Source organism: Primulina huaijiensis, chromosome 2 (genome assembly GCF_012295235.1).
Source record: "Primulina huaijiensis isolate GDHJ02 chromosome 2, ASM1229523v2, whole genome shotgun sequence".
Lineage (NCBI taxonomy): Eukaryota > Viridiplantae > Streptophyta > Magnoliopsida > Lamiales > Gesneriaceae > Primulina > Primulina huaijiensis.
Window position 1 is genome coordinate 14,025,204 of NC_133307.1, and position 20,559 is coordinate 14,045,762.

The 20,559-nt window shown below is 35.7% G+C and overlaps 1 protein-coding gene across 1 annotated transcript; it reads right to left on the reverse strand.

The window, feature by feature from the left end:
• Positions 1–1,139: 1,139 nt before the first annotated feature.
• On the reverse strand, positions 1,140–20,085 carry LOC140967041 (chloride channel protein CLC-d). Its single transcript, XM_073427389.1, has 23 exons — positions 19,641–20,085; positions 19,122–19,194; positions 18,112–18,333; positions 17,967–18,013; positions 17,777–17,875; positions 17,468–17,542; positions 10,842–10,930; positions 10,018–10,158; positions 9,847–9,917; positions 9,677–9,756; positions 9,455–9,598; positions 9,135–9,194; positions 8,980–9,054; positions 8,336–8,487; positions 7,977–8,112; positions 7,427–7,558; positions 7,091–7,168; positions 6,954–7,009; positions 6,770–6,850; positions 6,528–6,684; positions 6,356–6,457; positions 6,231–6,277; positions 1,140–1,589 (listed from the first exon to the last, which is right to left on the reverse strand). Exons 1-23 carry the CDS (start codon positions 19,830–19,832, stop codon positions 1,505–1,507), a joined length of 2,394 nt encoding a protein of 797 aa, XP_073283490.1. The 5' UTR covers positions 19,833–20,085; the 3' UTR covers positions 1,140–1,504.
• Between the last annotated feature and the right edge of the window lie 474 nt (positions 20,086–20,559).

Consider the following 20,559-nt stretch of genomic DNA (forward strand, 5'->3'; position numbering starts at 1 on the left):
ATTATACATGGACTGGTGTTATAATTTTTCTACAAAAATTAATTTTTCCAGATCTTGAGTGCAGCCTTGAAGCTGAGATTACATCTTCGAATTTTTTTTTAACTGAACTCGAGCTCAAATTATATTGTTCGATAGATCACGAGCCTTGATATTTTAATAATATAATACATAAAAATTAAATAAATAATTTCTGAGTCTTGGCTATTTATTTTCAAGCAATAGTCGAATAGTTCAAAAAAATATTCAAATATCTTATCTCAAGCCAAACTCGAGCACTGATTCGAACCGAACTAGAACACAAAAAATTAAAATTTTCGGACTTCGAAACGAATTCAAACTCGGATATACCTATTTCGAGGGTTAAATTTTCAGACATATTTGGCTCAATTTTTATTTTTTTTACACCTCTAGGGGATCCAATGATCTCCAAGTCTTAATTTTCAAATAGTTGATCTACTTGCTACTATCTATCTACCAGAGAAACCATTTGTAAATAAAATAAATATATATCTAGACTCTAGAGTTGTTTACTTTGAGTTAGATTTGGTAGACTTAATTTTTGGTGGTTCTCGAGTAACATAAAATTCTTTGAGGTCGAATCAAGACAAATCCAACAAACCATCCACGGCATAAATTGTAAGCAGTCTTTGCGTTCAGATCAAGACAAACCCGACAAACCATCCTCGGCATAAATAGTGAGGCTCACACTTTTCGTTCAGCATGAATCAAACCATATGATTGTTCTCTAGAGCCATTCAATGTAAAGCACACGCCCATTCACTTTTGGAGTAACTCCAATAAATGGAAGATGTCAACTCTCACTATTTTATAAAATGTGTGCGCATGCCATGCCATAGGCGGGGAACTACTCTCTTAACGCCACGATGTAAAATTATAGTTAAATTTTGGTCTATCCCATTACAAATACCAATCACTTTGGATTTTCTCAATAGCTTCTCATCAACTAATTAAGGAATAGAGAGGTCAAGTAATACTTCTAAATGTCGTTTTCTCACAACAATTAACTCGTAGTCTTCAGTTTCAAAATTTTACATCATTTCATATACTTTATGTAGGCAACCATCTATTTCACTAATCTACCAAAATGAACCCAAGATAAATACATGGTACATGATACATGGATGAAGAAAACAGGGTGCAAATTATCTATAGACATAAATCAATTCGCTATCAATATACAAAACGCCTCAACTATTTACTACGCCAAATTCTTTCTTCTACACACCATTACAGCATTTGCATAGAGCAAAAGCAAATGAATGGAACTAATACCTGAATGAAATAATACCACAGGCCTAGCGTTTCACGAACTCTTAATATTTCAGAACTTATGCTTCTATTTTCCCCTTAAAGCTTAGGGGAATTGACAAAAACGTATGGCACTATACACTATATTATGACCAAGAACGAATCTAGGATTAAATCTTGAGCTCCAAAGAATGGAGGAACACACTAAGTACGCAATGATAGTTGTGAAGCAACATCAAGGGTCTAATAAAAGACCGAGCAGTGGTTGTTCAGCATCTGTTTTCTTCCGGAACAATATTCTATCTTCGTGTTCATCCTCCCTGCCAAAAGAAAGCAATACCATAAATACCTAACAACAGCAATGACCTTAGATTCAATCTCAACGCTGGAAACTGAGAATCAACCAATATTTTCATGTTTTTTGGATAACATCAGTCATAATAAGAAAATGATTCTTGTTGAAGATCGGATAAGAGCCCATCAAATATGATTTGTTCGGATATAATATTCCATTAGATAAATACTTATAATTTATTTTGTAATTTAAATAGTGGATAGATTAGGATACTATCTTTTTTTACTGCATTGTATATATATGTAGGCCGTGCTTATCAAGAACTCAAGTGAAAAAAAGAGTTTTTTCTTCCTCCCATCTATTCTCTCATAAACTACATGGTACCAAAAGACACCGCCGCTCCATGACAAAATACGGGATGGCATCCGCTTCCGACTCTACATCTACAGCGCAAACAATCAGATCTCGGGCGACGCCTTTCCTCTTCCTATAACCTGCCATAAGCTTAATGCTAGGAACTTTTTGCCATGATCACAGTCCCTCTTCATGTATATCCGCAGTCGTAGCAAAGAGGAGTTTCTCACGGGCTCGGTGGCATGCCCTGATTCTAGCTATCCGAACTTTAAATTGTGGAAAGCCGAGAACAACCTAGTCATGTCGTCTTCTTTACTCCTCCGCGTCTAAGAATTGGGAAGCTGCTCGTGAAACCTATCCATGCAAAGACAATACAGCTGAGCTCTTTGCAATTGCATCGATGATTCGCGATCTCCACCAAGATGAATCCACGGTGACAGAGTATTTTTTGGCCCTTACTCGCCCCACTGGCAGAAGATCGACTTGACTGAGGCACATGATTGGAAATGCTCCAAAGATGAGAAGTACAAATCAATTATCGAAAACAGGAGAGTTTTCAGGTTCCTCATGGGCTTACATAATAGCCTTGATGATGTCCAAAGTAGAGTTCTGAGCACAAAGCCTATACCTAGCCTTCACACTACCTACTTGGAGGTCCGTGTTGGGCACCTCGCCAAACGTTTCAAACTCATCTAAAAGCTCTGCTCTTGCCCTTCAAAGGCTATATCATTCACCTTCCAGTCAGGGTTATGCTCCTTGAGGTATTCGAAATGGACATCCATCAACCAATGCTAAACGGAAGATGATTCCAGGACGTCACTGGTGCGACGTTTGCAAAGAAGCCCACTCACAAATTTGACACTTGCTGGAGGACACATGGCAAGCCAGCAGATTGGAAGCCAGCCCGAGAGCGTCGTGCACTTACTGTTGCCTCTGATCAGCCTCCTTCCGCATCAGTCCCTTTCACCAAGGAACAAATGGATGTCTACACAAGCTCTTTGTGCAACAGACATCCCCATCAGCCTCTCCTATAATTGGTATGGGCAGTACTGCAATTCCACGTGACATTCCACTTGCTTTATTATTGCATAATGATTTATCAAGTATCTGGATTGTCAATTCGGGTGCGTCAGATCATATGTCGGGTCAATTGAAATTGTTCACATCATACAGCCCCTTAAGCGTTCCTCAATCAGTTCGAGTAGCAGATGGTTCTTGTACTAAAGTTCTTGGCTCTGGTTCAATTTTGTTATCCCCAGACTTTTGCTAACATAATGTATTGTTTGTCCCCGCCCTTTATTGTAATCTATTATCAGTCAGTATATTGAATAAAGACATGCATTGCTCTACCATATTTTCAAGTGACTCGTGTGTTTTTTATTACCTGGCATCGGGAGGACGATTGGCAATAATGACGGTTGTGCGGGCCTGTATCTTCTCAAGATGAAGTCTACCTCCATCTATCCATCTTCCAATGTCTCGGGTCCCCTACTTCTATTTTTCAGTGTAATAGGAATAGAGATATATTGTTATGCCACCATCGCTTGGGTCATCCAAACTATTTGTATCTCCAAAAATTATTTTCATTTTTATCAAATAATAAAAGTCTGAATTTCCCTTTTTGTGATATTTGTCAATTGTCAAAACATACTTGACACTCGTTCAAACCACAAACATATACACCATCCAAGCCTTTTGCACTAATACATAGCGATATTTGGGGTCCTCTCGAGAGAAAAAAATAACGGGTACACTTTGGTTCTTACTATTTGTTGATTATCATACTCGTTTGTCTTGGGTATTTCTCATGAAAGATAAAAGTGAGACTTCTACGATTTTTCAAAAATTCTCCACTATGATCCGTACACAATTCTCAACAGATATCCAAATCATTCGCACTGATCGGGCTAGAGATTTCTTTAACACGGTCATTGATGATTACCTAGCCACTCGAGAAATAATTCATCAAAGTTTCTATGTTAACACACCACAACAAAATGGTGTCGCAGAACGCAAAAAATCACCATCTCTTAGTAGTGGCTCGTTCTTTGTCATTTACTCATAATGTCCCTCATCATTTCTTGGGTGAGGCTGTCTTCAGAGCACTTGGCTCATAAATTGGATGCCTTCTAGAGTTCTTAAGTTCCAAACTCCGATCTACTCTCTCCTTAGCATCTACCCGAATCCTCACCTCCTTCACAATATTCCTTTGCGAGTTTTTGGGTGCTCATCTTTTGTGTATATCCATTCCCACCATAAGGACAAACTTGATCAACGGTTCCCTCAAGTGTATCTTTCTTGGGTACTCACCTAATCAAAAGGGGTACAAGTATTATTTTTCGACTACCAAGAAGTTCTACACGTCAATGGATGTAACTTTCAATGAGACTGAACCGTTCTTTCCACCTTCCTCGGTTCAGGGGGAGCAAGTGATCCATGAACCTCGGAATATGGAAACTCCCAACATACCAAGTGACTCACTGACACATCCTATACTTGAGCCCATACGCACAGTCCCATCAGATACTTCCAAAACACATCTTGGACATCGTATTCTACCTTCTGACCATGTTTATTCACGTAGGAAGCCTCCTCAATACCAAACACACAATCAGCATACCAAAAGTACTACCTCAATACCAAATCCTCTGGAAAACAATCAAGGTATGCAATGATCTGACTTACCAAACATGAATGATCTTGATGATATCATGCACCCAACATCCTCCTTTTATCTCCAGCTTACCGTACATTTGCGGTAAATTTAGACCAAGTACATGTTCCATCAAACATCACTGAAGCTCTCCAACATTCAAACTAGAGGGCTGCTGCCTTTGATGAAATACATGCCCTTGAAAATAACAACACATGGCAGATCATAGAACTTCCACATGAAAAACAAACTATAGGTTGCAAGTGGATTTTCAGTCAAACATAAGACTGATGGGAGCATTAAAAGATTTAAAGCACGATTAGTAGTAAAAGGTTTACTCAGACATATGGGATCGAATATCAAGAGACCTTCACCCCTGTAGCCATGCTAAATACGGTCCGCGTACTCTTATCCATTGCTGCGAATAGACTGACCTCTTTATCAACTTTATGTAAAACTATGTAAACAATGACTTTTTAAATGTAGATCTGTAAGAAGAAATCTACATGTTTATTCCATCATGATTCGAATCCAAGACTACCACTAATAAAGTCTGCAGGTTGAAGAAATCACTTTATGGCTTGAAGTAATCTCCCAGAGCTTGGTTCCACAGGTTAGCTAAAGTCTTAAAACAAAGTGGATACAAAGGTTGTTGACAGAACAAAAATTAAAAGGACATCAGATAATGGAATTAAAGTGTGACAATGAAGCTGAGATAAGTATTGCCAAGGATCCAGTTCATCGTGATCGAACTAAACATGTTGAAGTCGATCATCACTTCATTAGTGATAAAATCGAGAAGGGAACCTTGAGGCTCTGCTACGTCCTTAGCCACTCACAAGTTGCATATATTCTATCTAAGGCCCTATTCTGTCCAGCATTTGAAGATTTGGTGTCTAAGTTGGGCATGATCAACATATATCACCCAACTTGAGAGGGAGTGTCAAAGATCCGATAAGAACCCATCAAATATGATTTGTTCGGATATAATATTCCCTTAGATAAATAATTATCATTTGTTTTGTAATTTAAATAGTGGATAGGTTAGGGTATTATCCTTTTTTACAGCGTTGTATATATATATATAGGCTGGGCTTATAAAGAACTCGAGTGATTAAGAGGGTTCTTTCTTCCTCGCATCTATTCTCTCATAAACTACAGGTCTCAAGAGTTTATTTTTCGCATATTTTTTCGCATAGCAGAAAGGTGTCAATCAATTTAAGTTCTCTTCATTGTTTAAAAAGGATACGATAAATATAATCAACAGGACATTAAGAGCATTTATTTTTAAATGTAAAGGTTGTAGCAACAAATGAATTCAAGCTCTTGGATCTAGAAAATCATCTTACTGCAAGTGCGCATACACACATGAAAAAGGGAACCACCAAAATCCCATTTCAGTAAACTGATTGTCCAGATTATAAAAAAAACGAGAAGGAAGCCTCACTAAACTTGAACCTCTTCCTGGTTGATTACGTTTTTGCTAAAGAACGAATTAAAAGTGAAAGTGCACACTTGATACTGATTTTTTTTTAATGCTTTATGGAAAACTGAACGGAGAACTTAGCTATTGAGGCTACTGAATGGGCATCTGTCCGAACAAAGTTGAATTGAAATAAACAAATGTTTACATCCAAATGGTTAAAGCAGTGTAGAGACCTTACACTAGTTGATTGAAGCTCCACGGCAGCTGACTCTTCATTATCCTGTTTGTAGAATGACAAATATTTTCAATTACCGTGAAACATAAATACACTCAATAAAGTATTATATTATTAAAGCACCTCGATTAACAAATCCTTCCTTGTAATCATTCCAACAACACGAGAAGCACGTGGAACAACAAGTATGTGTCTTAATCCCAGTTGACGAAATAAATTGTATACCTGCATTATTCAGCTCAAGAAATTAGTACAAGTAACTTAATGACGACATAGTTTTAAAAAAAGTCGTCACCTTAGTTAATGAAGTATCTTCAGGAACTACATAAGGAGAAGGGTTTAAAAACGGAACAAGATCAATGTACATCTCCAAATCATCTGTAGTTAATTGAATGTCATTGATACCTAATCCCTTGCTTGAAACAGGTTTCACAAATTCAGTGGGATTGTGCCTGAAACATGAAAAACCCAGTATAACAACCTTTTTCAATGTTGCTGAATGAACAACCAAGGATGAAAATACACTCTTTCCTTTACCTAATTGGTAGAGGACCAGTTTCACAAGGTAATGGGCTATGTTGAAAGTCAACCTTTGATTGCAGTAGTACTAGCAAATGACTGCATCATACCGTACGTCTTTAAAGTCAAACAAATTGCATAACACTAAGATCTAAGAATTTCATGTTTCTTACGTAATTTAAAACCAAGTCCAATATCCAACCTTCGCAATATGAGGCCAATAACAAGTGTCTCCCCATTTCGTGAGTGATCAATGACCTGGATGGAATGGAAGACGAAAATACTGATCAGACATCCAACAGCTCAGAGAACAAATGAAAACAAAAAACTTCTACATACAGGAAATCCGTTGTGATTGTTGCTCCTTAAAATAGAGAGTACGTCCACAACTTTCACGATGCGAGGGAAGTAGACAACCTACAAGACATAGGAAGGATTTTTCAAGAAAATAATCATCTATCAACTAATTTCTCCTTGTGTACCAATAGCAGCAAAAAAGGGGGAATAATCCTAACCAGAAAGGGTCTAGATAATTCCAATTTTATCTCAAAAGGCTGAGGAATAGAAAAAACAGTTTTCCAGATAGTTATCACACTATTATTAGGAAAACCTTAGATCAAATATTAATCTTGGCCACTGCAACAGAACAATTTAAATAAATGGAATGATGCCAACCTTTTGATTCCCACATGCCTCTTTTGCGGTCATATTACGCATTTGGTATTTTGGTTTGGATTCCAGTAAAGGGATACCCCTTAATCGAGCTTGCTCTTCATACAGACCTTCGTTGAAAGCATCACCAACAGCCTGCGATGAACGGAAATCACTGAAAGTCAAAATGGAGCACAAGGGTGAAGAAAGTTAGAGGCATGCTGTTTTTATTCATGCCTGAGCTAAATTCTTTATTCTTTACATAGAATCTCAGAGTTTATTCAAAAACCAATACGTGCTTCATTTTTAACGATCATTTACATTCACAATGTTAAACAGAATCATTATTTTAGGAAAACAAGAGAAGGATTCTATTACAAAAATTTATCGAGAAAGTTAGACAAAGGGTAGGAAAAACGGAAATTAGATGAAGTCAACAATTGTTTAAAATAGTAGATACTTCTTTCTTTCTGTTTTCACCTTCCCCACTCTGTGGATGCGAAACAAGTCAGAGATATAAATCACTAGATTTTTCTTACCTTGTATATTTGCAAATATTTCAAAAACAACATACCTTAGAAATAAGAAGAACCAACATGATTAGAGGTAGAAGCTTCAGGTTGTTCGTAATCTCAACCATAATTACACAAAGTGACACCGTCATTCGCATTGAACCACCAAGAAAGGATGCAGCCCCTAATAGAGCATATCTAAATTCCAGCAGTAAAATTACAGACATTTCAGTTAAGATGTGCAAGGAAGATGTGATGAAATGAAGATTCAAAAGAACTGCAAAAATGCACAACCCTTGAATGGCCACCAAACTATCAGCAAAAAGACCATGGTTTCAAGATACTATATTAAAGTCCATTCAAAGGTGACGACAATAAAAAAGAAACAGTTAAAGGAGAACATAACTGAAAGGGGACTCACGTTCCTTCCTCAATGTTCAGTCTCTTATAGAAACTGACGACAAACATGCCAACCAACCGCCCATAAGTTGATCCAATCATTATGCCAGGAACAAATTGACCAGCTGGAACAGCAGTACCAAAAGTGACTACTGCTAAGCTATAAAACATAACCTGAAGCAGAAATCACAACAGAAGTATAATCTCATGAATAAGAGCATAGATATACAATAGAGACAGGGCACATTTACTGTATCTTACAGAGTATCTCACTGAGATAAAAATTAAGTAGTTTTTGAACCAATCAAAACCAGAATGAAGCTCAAACATTTCACACAAGGTACACAGATATAAAATCACATTTTCTTTTTGAAAGTCGGGTACTTCCTCGTAAAGTTAATTAAAACAGCATAAGATACATCTTTGCATTAGGACATGGAAGTGCTCACCTCATACACCTCGCGAGTAAAAACAGGTATTTTCGAATTCAAATCCATCAAGTTACGAAATAATGTAGTTTCCAGGTGTATACTTACCATTGTGAATAAAATTCATTTACTCTTGAAACGAAACAATGTTGATCAGACACGTCATTTTTATGAATCTATTGATACATATCACATTGCACTTAAAAGTAAAAAAGCAATCTGACATAGTAATGCATACCAAAAATGTCAGCAGGCTTGGGGCGCTGTATTCATGAATTGTTTTTGCACTGAACAAATTTCTGATGGCATCATCCTGCAAACTTATATATGATACATTAGGAAGGTTACATATATTCACCATAATAAACAATAAACATTGGGTGAACTTCCAACCTGAGTGTTGAAGAATATGGTTGCAAGGTCATTGTATTCATTGTTATTAGCACAAAAAAACTGTAGCATGATAAAAGACACAATTATCAAGAAGGTGAAAAATAAATATAAAGCATGAAAATTTGGATTGACCGAAGTGTGTGGCTAAAAGACTTGAAATAACCCTCAAGATTGCAGTATCTACAAAGAAATACAGTGTTTACTCACCAGTCTTTAAGTAAGCTCTAGATCTCTACAAGACCATTCTCAATAAATAAATGTATTTCTTCCTAGATACATAGCTTGTACTCTACAAGTTAAAATTCTTAAAGAAATCTTACATTGACATAATTTCCATACATCCCAGGTGGCCGAGGACATTCGATACCAGCATCTCCTTCAGGACATGGGGTGCACTTCTTAAAAAGTGGCAATCCAAATGAAATAATCGAGGTTAATACAGAAACTATACAAACTTCAATAACCTGCAAGATTACCGAAACAGCGTCAAATTGGTAAATCATTGAGCTATGTAAGAAAGTAAATTCATTTCAGAAATGTACTTTGGCACGATTCCCTCTCTTATGCAGGTAATTACGACGCCAGTGAGCGATGTAAAAAGTAAGCTGATTAAAAAGGGCTCCTGTGATATAAAGCAGAATAGCATACATAAATACCACATCACCAAAAACACCTGCTCTAGAAAAATATCACATTAAGATTATTCACGTACCAAGGAGTCCCCCTATAACACCAATAACAGCCATTGGCAAGAATTCCTGAAATGAATAATCTTCTTGCCCACTAAAATCAAACTGGGTTAGAAAAAAAACCAAGCTTACAATAACTGTCAGCATAGAAGATATTATAGAGATGTAAGTAGACAAATGGCTAAAATCCTTACTCCGAGATATCCCACATAATGAAACCTCCAGAGCCAAAATGTCCACATTTCCCAGTCTTACACCAACCCATTGCCGTACGTACAACAACAGCCACAATGGCAGACGTAAAAAAGACACGCCACATAAGCTGACTCCTCCACCTTAAAACAAAAATTAAAAAAAAACACAAATTGTCAGACAGTAACTAGACCTAGCTGATGTAGATTGAGCCTCAGTTCATTAAGGATGTCACAAATTTAAAAGATATTTATGCCTTCTGTACAGTTATACATTTTGCTAGTCCTGATATATGCATTTTATTACTTTCTTAAAAGACAACGTAAGCATAGGCAGGGCCACACTTAAGGGATATACCATCGGAAAATTCTACTTTTTCACCTAAATTCTTTAGTCATGTATTAGCAACTTTTGAATATTTAGTATTAAAAACTTTAACAACTTAAGAGAACATCAAAATTCTGAAAATTACAAAATTGACAATAGTTTCAAGTGAATTAAACAAAAGTAGAGTTGATCCGCAGAGTACTTGAATAATGATCGGGAAAACTAGAATCCAAGAATAACCAATCCATGTGATGCAAAAGCAGCACTGTTTGGGTGTTGTCATTGTCTTTTCTTTCAACAGATAATTTTCATGACACAGGTTTGATAAATCAAATTTGCACCACTCTATTTTACTGATTTCCCATATATCCAATGGTGCATCCATGTTCTGAAGGTTGTGGGTCACAGGCAAAAAATTGAAATTCACGACGAAGAATTAAAAAATCGGCTCAAATGATGCTAACAAGAGAGTAAAACATAACGTAAAGAGATTATTTACCAAGAAGTTACTTCTTCCAGAGCAAACAATACACCACCAACAGGAGCTCTAAATGCTGCAGCAACGCCTGCTGCACATCCACAGGTGACCTATTTCACATTAATTAATTAAATTAAACCATATAAACGGGCAATTTTTAGAGGTGTTCTTACTTTTTGCATCATGACAACTGAGATCATCTGCTTTTGGATATATTTAGATAGAACAGAAGATGTGTAAAACACTGTACATTATCATCAACTAATCTTTGTCAAACAACAATGAATTGATTCACAGAAACAATCAAAATTAGAATGATCACATCTCTCATAGTAACTGGTAGCGCATGAATATTGATAGGTTTCGATTTTACGAATCTGAGTACATCGTTTTGAGTCTGTTTCATGATTTTGTTACGTCACATTCGTATTTTGTTCATTTATTTCATAGTTTGTGTATATGGGAAACTTGTTACTTGAATCGATCGTCTGAAAACAGAACTTTTCACATTGGGGCGCTGGGGCCTGCAAATGTGACCGCCTCAGCGCGAACTGATGAAAAAAATTGGATTGAAAACAGAGCATCTCGCGCTAGGGCGGCCAAAAGTAATCGTCCTAGCGCGAGGCTGAAGAAAAGAAAGAAAAAAAATTAGAGCTTTCCGCACTGGGGCCTGCAAAAGTAACCGGCCCATTGTGACGCGATTAAAGAATGAAATTATATGGTGTTTTTGGCCAAGAAGGAAAGAAAAGGTGGACTCTTGAGATCATATAAAAGGGTATAAAAACCTAAAGAGGGGAGAATCAGCCGCCATCCTAGGAGAGGAACGCAAGAACGAGAGTGGAGGGAAGTGTGAAAAAGCAACCAAGAACAAGTGAACAAGCCAAGAACATGAACTTTACACAACATTTTCTCCTTTTCTATTTTTTATCTGTTGGGATTAAAGGAATCATACCCCCAACAAATATGTTTCGATTTTTTTTAATATTGAATTTTATCCTTGAGCATACTTATATCATTGTATTTTTACAGTATCTTTGGATCATGAACAACTTCGAAATGTTTTTATGAGACATAATTGAAACCATATTATAGCATGATAGGTTAACATAAATCATAGATCTACAACTTGCATAAATATATGAGGTTGGATACATATTGATCCAATAGGTTGAAATCTTGAGGATTCCAGGCGTTAATGCGATTGAAATTGTAAAACACAAGGACACTTCGTTACTGTACTTTGTTAATTACAATAATATATCTCGACACAGTATATTGATAGATTAGATAATCACGTCAAAAGCATGACTTATGAATTGAAATTTAATTATTAGATAAGACTAAGAGGTATGTGAACCGAAATCCAAACAATTGTTTGTTTATTATTTTTATTTAAATTATTCATATTGTGTTTGTTGAATTCTTTTATTTGACTTTCAATATAGTTTAATAAATTTCATCTTTTCGTTAAGTTAACTAGCTTGAAGTAAATTTGTCATACATGTATCTCTATGGGACGAGACTTGTACTTATAACTCTATATTAAAACTTGACCCGTACAAATGTGGTATTATCGAGGAACTTAAGAGATTTAATTGTTATAAATTATAGTGTTAGAAAAACTCGATCAAATTTTTTGCGCCGTTGAGAGGAATTAAATTGACAAATTTTATTTTTCATTACTTTTTCAGTTAATTTTTTATCTATTTCTTGTACTTCATTCATGTGTGATCTACCAGTTTCTATTATATTCTTGCAGAAACCTTTTTTTGGTAATACTTCGAGATGCTTAATCAACAAGTATTCACAAGTTTTGCCCAACAACACGGAGAGTCATTCTACTCAGCGTGGGAGATATTCAATAATAGCAAAAACCTCTTGGTATCATGATTGTTCTAACTATTTTCTTAACTGAATTTTATTTTAACAATTTGGATGCAGTGACAAGAACATGGATGATCAATGAAGTTTAGATGCAATGACAAGAAGATGGATGATCAATGGAGCTTTGGCAATTGGTAATCCCAAATTTAGCCTAGATGATGATGTGATGTTACACTTGTTCAATGATATGACGGATTTTGACTACCATTGGCACTGGAATGTAAATTTTATAAGCCAACCGTTCGAGTCTCAAGACGAGGATGGAGATAGTTCAAAATGAAATATGGCTAGACTCGAATTTATGGTGAACAAGTTTATGGCATTGACTAAGGAAGCTCTAGAAAATCAGATCAATTCTCGGCATCGCCTTGACGAGCAAATAGCGACTATGGTAACATCAATTTCCCAATACTGCCAAGAACATGAATTGAAGCAACCACCAAGTTTGGTTTGATGACAATCTTACACAACAAACAATATAAACAAATAACATAATCCATGGATTTACAACTTACATAGACATATGAGGTTGGGCATATTTTGATAGCCGTAGACCGAAAATCGAAAGTTAGAGGATTCCATAGTTCGTTAATACGATTACAATTGTTAAATAACAAAAAGACACTTGATTACTGCTTTGGTTAATTAGATTAATACAGATCAATAGAGTATATTGATAAATTAGGGAATAGTGTCAAAAACATTGGTTAATAATTAAATAAGATTAAGAGGTAGGTGAACCGGAATCCTAACAATTGTTTGTTTATTGATTTGATTTAAGTTATTTATATTGTATTTGTTGAGTTATTTTATTTTACTTTCAATTGAGTTTAATAATTTTCATCTTTTCGTTTTAAGCAACTAAAGAATTATGCTTGAGCTAAAATTTTCAAATCAATCTATGTGAGAACGATACTCATACTTGTTACACTATATTAAAACTTGACATGTACACTTGCATTTATATCGTTCAGCTTGGAGAGATTTAATTGTAATAAATCGTTGTGTCAGAAAAACTCGATCACTTTGCTTGTTGCATTGAGGACAATGCAAAGTTTTAGTGTAGGAAGGAGTATTCCGTCTTACATACATATAAGATGGTGATCTTTGGCCGATGATGAATATGAATTTCTGACAAACTTGGTCATTGATCTTGGTTACTCCATCTTTTTAGGACCTCCATGTTTTTGAAACATGAAGCTTTTGGTTGAATTTTGAATCCGAGAAAGCACGTGTTGTCATCAGTGAATTGTGTGAATGGTGACGAAGTTGATATTAATTCATTATTTGACTTGAGAAGCATCAGGTTTTTGTGGAACTTGAATGCACATCTTTTTGAGCAAATCTTACATACCAGCAGCTTGAACATGATTTAGGCAATTTTTCTTTTCACTTGTGAGTTGTTCTTAGCCAATCTAGAAAACACGTAATCCTTGACCTCGTTGAGCCTATGGAAAATCAAGTGGGGTTTGCACATTCGAATCATCATCATTTGCATTCAAGCCACATGATCCTACCCTTAGCCAAAAAAATTAAAACAAGAGAAAAAAACTTGTGCCCGAGGGAGTACATATGTGAATCCACATTGCACTGGTGAAATAATTTCTTGAAAAAAAAACTTAAAAATGATAATGTAAGGTGAGGGGTGCCTGAACAAGAACGAAATTCGATTCCAAACAATTCAAGGCTAAAAAAAGGGAATGTACGAAAAATAATATCGGATGAAAAATCTGATTGTGCATAACCCAATGTGATCGTTGTACTCCCTTCCTTATGAATATCTTATATTTTCTTTTGTAGCACACACCTACATCACGATACGTAAATGGAAAGTCCTGGTAATTAGTGTTTGGTGGTTAACAAATAATGGAGAAGGAGTGCATAAAAGGTATGCTTGCACCAACATGTCAATTGAGATGTACGTAAATTGAGATGTCTTGCAATTATGTGAATGTAGTTTACTCAAGTGCATGCTACTAGAAATAACATAGCACACACGTTCACGTTTAATTCAAAAATGTAGTGTCTCAATTTCAATGGGTGCGCGACGGCTTGTGTTGTGCTTTGATCTATGGGCAGCATAGTTAGTTTTTTTGGGAAATATTTTTTGGGCTTTTAATTTTTGAAAGCCTAATTAAACCAGAACATGACATAAGAAATAATTATATGTTTTCTACTTTTAATTTTTTGGGATGAAAGCTCAATTAAAACCATTGGGTTGCACTAGCCCTAACACACCACTCACATCTTCTTTGTCTGTTTACTTCTGCACACATAAGAAAATCGAACAAAACCCTAAAGATATTTTTTTTATTTTGATTTCTTTTGCATTGCTTATTATCCCGACCCACCTTAACTAGAAGAAACAGGATGAATGAACGAAGAGCCAATTGGATTTTAACAAAGTTTAGGCAGAAATTTATTCAAAGAACCATTACAAGTTTCTTGATACCGTGGAATCCACCTAGCGGCGCTTAGTCCCCCGCATAGGCGGCCTAGGCTCTAGGCGCTGGTCTGACTCCCGACTAGCGAATTTTACCTTGATGGAAAATGTCAGAAAATTCGCTAAAGCATGAATATGAGCCACGAAATCGCCACTAAACTGGTTTTTGTTTTTGTCTTTGGATAAGTCTTGTAACCTATTTTGTTGGAGGACGAGCAAAAGATTAGTATATGGATGTTCATAGATGTTGATTTTATGTGTCAGAGTACGTCGTTTTGAGTCCCTTTTTTTGTTGTGTCGAGTCCGTATTTGTTCATTTATTTCATAATTTTGTATATGGGTAATGTTCACTTGAATTTGTTGTTTTATAAGCAAAAGTGGCAAAAAGACAAACTCAAGGTGGTGGAGTGCAAAACTGGGCAACAGGACTTGGGTTAAGGCCGCGAAAAGTTACGGACCCAACACTAATTGAAGAGAATTTGCTGAAAACGGAACTTGTCGTGCCGGGGCGGCAGGCCCTAGCACGAGCTGATGAAAAAATTGGTTCTAGGGCGGCCAAAAATAACCGCCCCAGCGCGATACTGAAGGAAAAAAGGGAAAAAACAGAGCTCGTCGAGTTGGGGCCTGCAAAAGTAACTGCCTCAGCACAACGCGATTATTGAAAGAAATTTGCGCAGATTTTAGTCCCAGGAAAGAAAAGGTGGACTCTTGAGACCATATAAAAGGAATAAAAACCTAGAAAGGGAAAATCAGCTGTCACCCTAGGAGAGGAACGCAAGAAGGATATTTGAAGGATGCGTGAAAAAGCAATTGAGAAGAAGAGTACAAGCCAAGAACAACTTTAAACAACGTTTTCTCTTTTTCTCTTTTCTATTTGTTTGGATTAAGAGGATCCTACCCACAAACAAATATGTTTTGATTTTTTTTTAAGACTGAATTTTATTCTTGAGCATACCTGATTATGTTATTGTGTTTTTATTGCATACTTTAAACATGATCAACCTCAAAGTGTTTTTTTGTGTTATAATTGAAAGAGACATGAGATAAAATAACATGATATGGTAACATAATACATGGATCTATGACTTGCATAGAAATATGAGGTTGAATACATGTTGTAGTCATAGTCCAATAGGTCGAAATCTAGAGGATTCAACGGTTCGTTAATGCAATTGTTAAATAACACAAGGACACTTGGTTACTGCATTTTGATAATTAGATTAACAGAACTCGACAAAATATATTGATAGATTAGTGAATCCCGTCCAAAGCATGGCTTATGAATTAATTCAATTATTAGAAAAGATTAAGGGGTAGGTGAACCGAGATCCTAATAAATTTTTATTTATTATTTTAATTTAAATTATTTATGTTGTGTTTGTTGAATTCTTTTATTTTACTTTCAATTAAGTTTAATAAATTTCACTTTTTCGTTAAAGTTAACTAAACAATTATGTTCGAGGTAAATTTGTAATATATCACAGAACTATATGCGTACTTGTTTCGCTATGCTAAAACTTGACCGGAACACTTGCGTTATTATCGAGCAGCTTGGAGAGATTTAATTGTCATAAATTATTATGTCAAAAAAGCTAGATCAAATATCAAACAATTATTATCAACCATTAACAAATTCTCAGAAGTTGATAAGGACACAATTGCATCAGGTGTAAATCACCAGAAAAGATAGAGGAAGCCGAGGTAGCACATGATTTGCTTTTCCCATCCCCTTCTAATTTTATTTTTTTTTGGCAATGGGTCAAATCTGACACTTCTCTCTTTCCATAAAACTTTTCCCCCACACAATTTCCAATACCTACTTCCATTATCTCTACTTTTTTCCATACATTCATAAGCTTCCAGAAGTTCTAAAAACAATCTTACGGTCTTCCACCCATCACATCACGAAAAATGTACAAAATCAAAAAATATTTATCCCTACTCCCAAAATTCTCATCAGTTCTTTGAAGGACAAAGTGAAACATGAATCTAATGTTGCTTCAAGTGACTTCGAGACTTTAAATTTCATAGTTTATATAAAGTGCATTCAGTGGATCTCAGTTCAGGATAGCAGACAATGACATAATCCTAAACTGGTGGATGAGTCTAGAGTCTTTTCTCCAGTTTACATAGAGAACACAAAAGACCCATATCAAAGAAAAATGGAAAAAACACTTTTAACACTTAACAACATTGAAAAATAAATTATAATCGAACCACAAAATGTAAAAAAAAAAAAAACTATCTTCAGAAATAACGAAATAACTAATTCAATTGCAAATGCAAAAAGATTCCAGATCATCTTAAATGAGTTACTCACAAGATCACGACGATCCCGCTCACTAGTAAAAATTTGTAGCCATCTTGAACTCAGATGATATTTTGTAGATCCACCCTAAATTTATCCATTAGGAGTTAATCAAATAAGATTCCATCAGAATGCTAATGCAAGCGTGAGTTAATCAAATAAGATTCTATCAAAATGTTAATGCAAGCATGCAAAGACATGCACAGAGAACCAATGGCTGAACCAAAATCTCCAGTATAAATTAGATCACCATAGTTTGAGAGAGTAATACTTGTGCTAAATGAGCTCAACCAAATAGATATTGAGTAATTATACACTCACTTGTCCAAGCAATGAAGCAATACAGGCACCGATATGTACAAGGGGACCTTCTTTACCAAGGGCTAAGCCACCTCCCACTGAACCTATGCTTCCGAAAATCTATTAAAAAATTAAAGCATAAAATGCTTCTACCGATAAATCACAATCACAAATATAAACGAAGAAAAAGCACAGATATATGAAATCAAACCTTTCCTACTAAGGTTCTGAAGAGAAGTATACCATGGGTGTCAATTCCTGATCAAATAAATGGATAGCATCAACTCAAAATAAAGTGATAATATATTATCCCAACTACTTAATCAACAATTAGAGATAGTTACGGTAAGACTTACCATTTAAATAACCTTTGATTTCAGGAATACCCGATCCTGCGGCAGCTGGTGCAAAATGTGTGATGATATATACAGAAGATAGCACTAAAGCCAAGTTGATCAACGTATAAACCAAGAATCCAGCAAAGTAAGACTTTTGATTTATATCGAACGTCAACGAGTACTTCCATCCAGCAAAGTTCTCAACAGAAAGGTTGATGAAAACAGCAGCTATTCCAGTTCCTAGATGCAATTAGAAAGGAAGTCAATTTCGAGAGAGCTACATGAATACTTTGCAATTCAGGGGCCAAATCCTTAAGGATAATTTATATAAAATCAAAACCATTGACATGGGAAAATGTGATGATTCCACACAAATTTCATGAGCAATTGTGGATTGGCAAATAAAATTAGCATATTCCCTTACCAAATAGACTCGTCTTTTGGATTTGAACTTTCTTTTTAGACTCATTCTATTGTTGGCTCTCTAAACAACCAGTGCAGCGGGGAAATGAGCAGGGAAAATGATACTGTCAAGAGATGTCAACAATATGACATACATTCATGATACACATTGGATTGAGGTACATCATCGGGTATAAATATGTAAAAGAGAGTCATCCAGTGTGAACTGTTGTGTGCGTTAGTTTCTCAAAGGATGGCTTGGTTCCATAGGCTATTGAGAGGTGGCATATAAGCTGCAGATGTAATTTCACCTAAGCCATGTGAGTTTGAGCTCTATTATTTGACTCACCCGAACACAAAAATATGTTTCAACCCAATAAAAAATGAAACTATAGAAGGATTACTGAATTTCATCTGATGCAATTATCTTCTTAAAAATCCTCAGTTATGTGCTTCGCAGGACGTTAAAAATCATCACAAATAATTTGCACAGAAAATACAATGTGACCATAAAAAAACAAAATTTGCAGCTCAGAAAACAAGTGGCATGCATAAGATGCAGAATTGAGAAGCCTGGTTTGAGAATTGAGAGTTCTCTGATAGATTTAAAAGACTTCAAAACTCACCAATCCCAATAAGCAACGCTAAAAGCCACTTCACAACCACGCTATATCCTACATAAAGCTTCCCCCTTTTTTCCTGCAAATGAACTTTCATATTCGACCAGCGCTAATATTGAAAACATATTACATAGATATTACAAGCATTACTTCTGTCTTTCTTGTAAAGCATCCTGATTGAGATTTTTAGATTTTCCTAAAGAAAACTGCCAGTTTATCTGAAGAAAGCTCTTAAATTTCCCGATTCCAAGTTCACAAATAGTCTCAATCACTTATTCCTATATTACAGAGTCTTATAAAACTAAAACCAAAACAAGATGACTATACTTTGAATCTCTAGTTACATGATCTCTCAATCAAATTATAGTGTTCCAAACAGCATAAATAGTACATAAAGCAAAACAAATCCCTAAATTTTTATCACATCCAATCCGACTACAACAAATCTGAACACCATGTCCAACCAGAACACACCCCACCACAATTCAAATAACTTAAAGCTTAAAAAACATAACACATATACACCTGCTCTTGCTTGTATGCCCAATTCTCAATCACTTCATAATCAAGACTTTCGACACCTCCTCCTCCATTCTTCCCGTCCCAACCCAATTCACTATTCGGGGCACCGACATCAGCCTCAGGGTCGGCGACCGGCAACCGCGACCACATCAACTTCGCAGTCTCCACTCCATTCTGCAAGTGATTGGACAGCATCTCCCCCTGTCCGAATCTACCCCCGATTAAATATAACTATAATCAACAAGAAAATTAGATGGATATCTCGAAAATCCTCAGCGCAAATGCGGATCCGTGTCTCTATAAAATAGACAATTAACCAGCTGTGGATTTGAAGGTGGGATTTGGTGATTATTTTATTATTTTGATTCGACTCGTGGTGAATAGAAGAAGAACGGTTGGGATGAATTCGTGCGTCAGTTCTCTCTCTTCGTATATCCGAGGGGTTTACGTGGTTTTCGGGTTTCCTAAGATAACCAATTTTGTCCTCGTATTTTACTCCAAATTAAATTTCAATTATACGAACTAGTCTGATTATATTATAAAAATTTATTTTTACCTAAAAAATTTAAAAATAATTGTTATAAATTTAAGTTAAAAAGAGAAAAGTGGAGTCGAGAGAAATGTGAGTTCAGAGAATAAGTTCTGCACTATTTTATTTATATATGAGAATATTTATTTATATGATACTATTGAGAAAGCCAAATTAATTGTGTAAAGCTCACCAGCAATGGAAGTCCATTAAATGTGAGAACCCTATTTCATAAGTCCGTAAAAAAGTCAGTTGGTGAGCACGATGGGAGAAATTGATCAATGACTCATTATGGATGATCGTGGAAGGTATTGAACTGCTCTTTGGAGTTTAACAAAAACAGAAAGAAGAATCAGAAGGAGGCCCTCGACAAAAAATTCAACAAAAGTTACA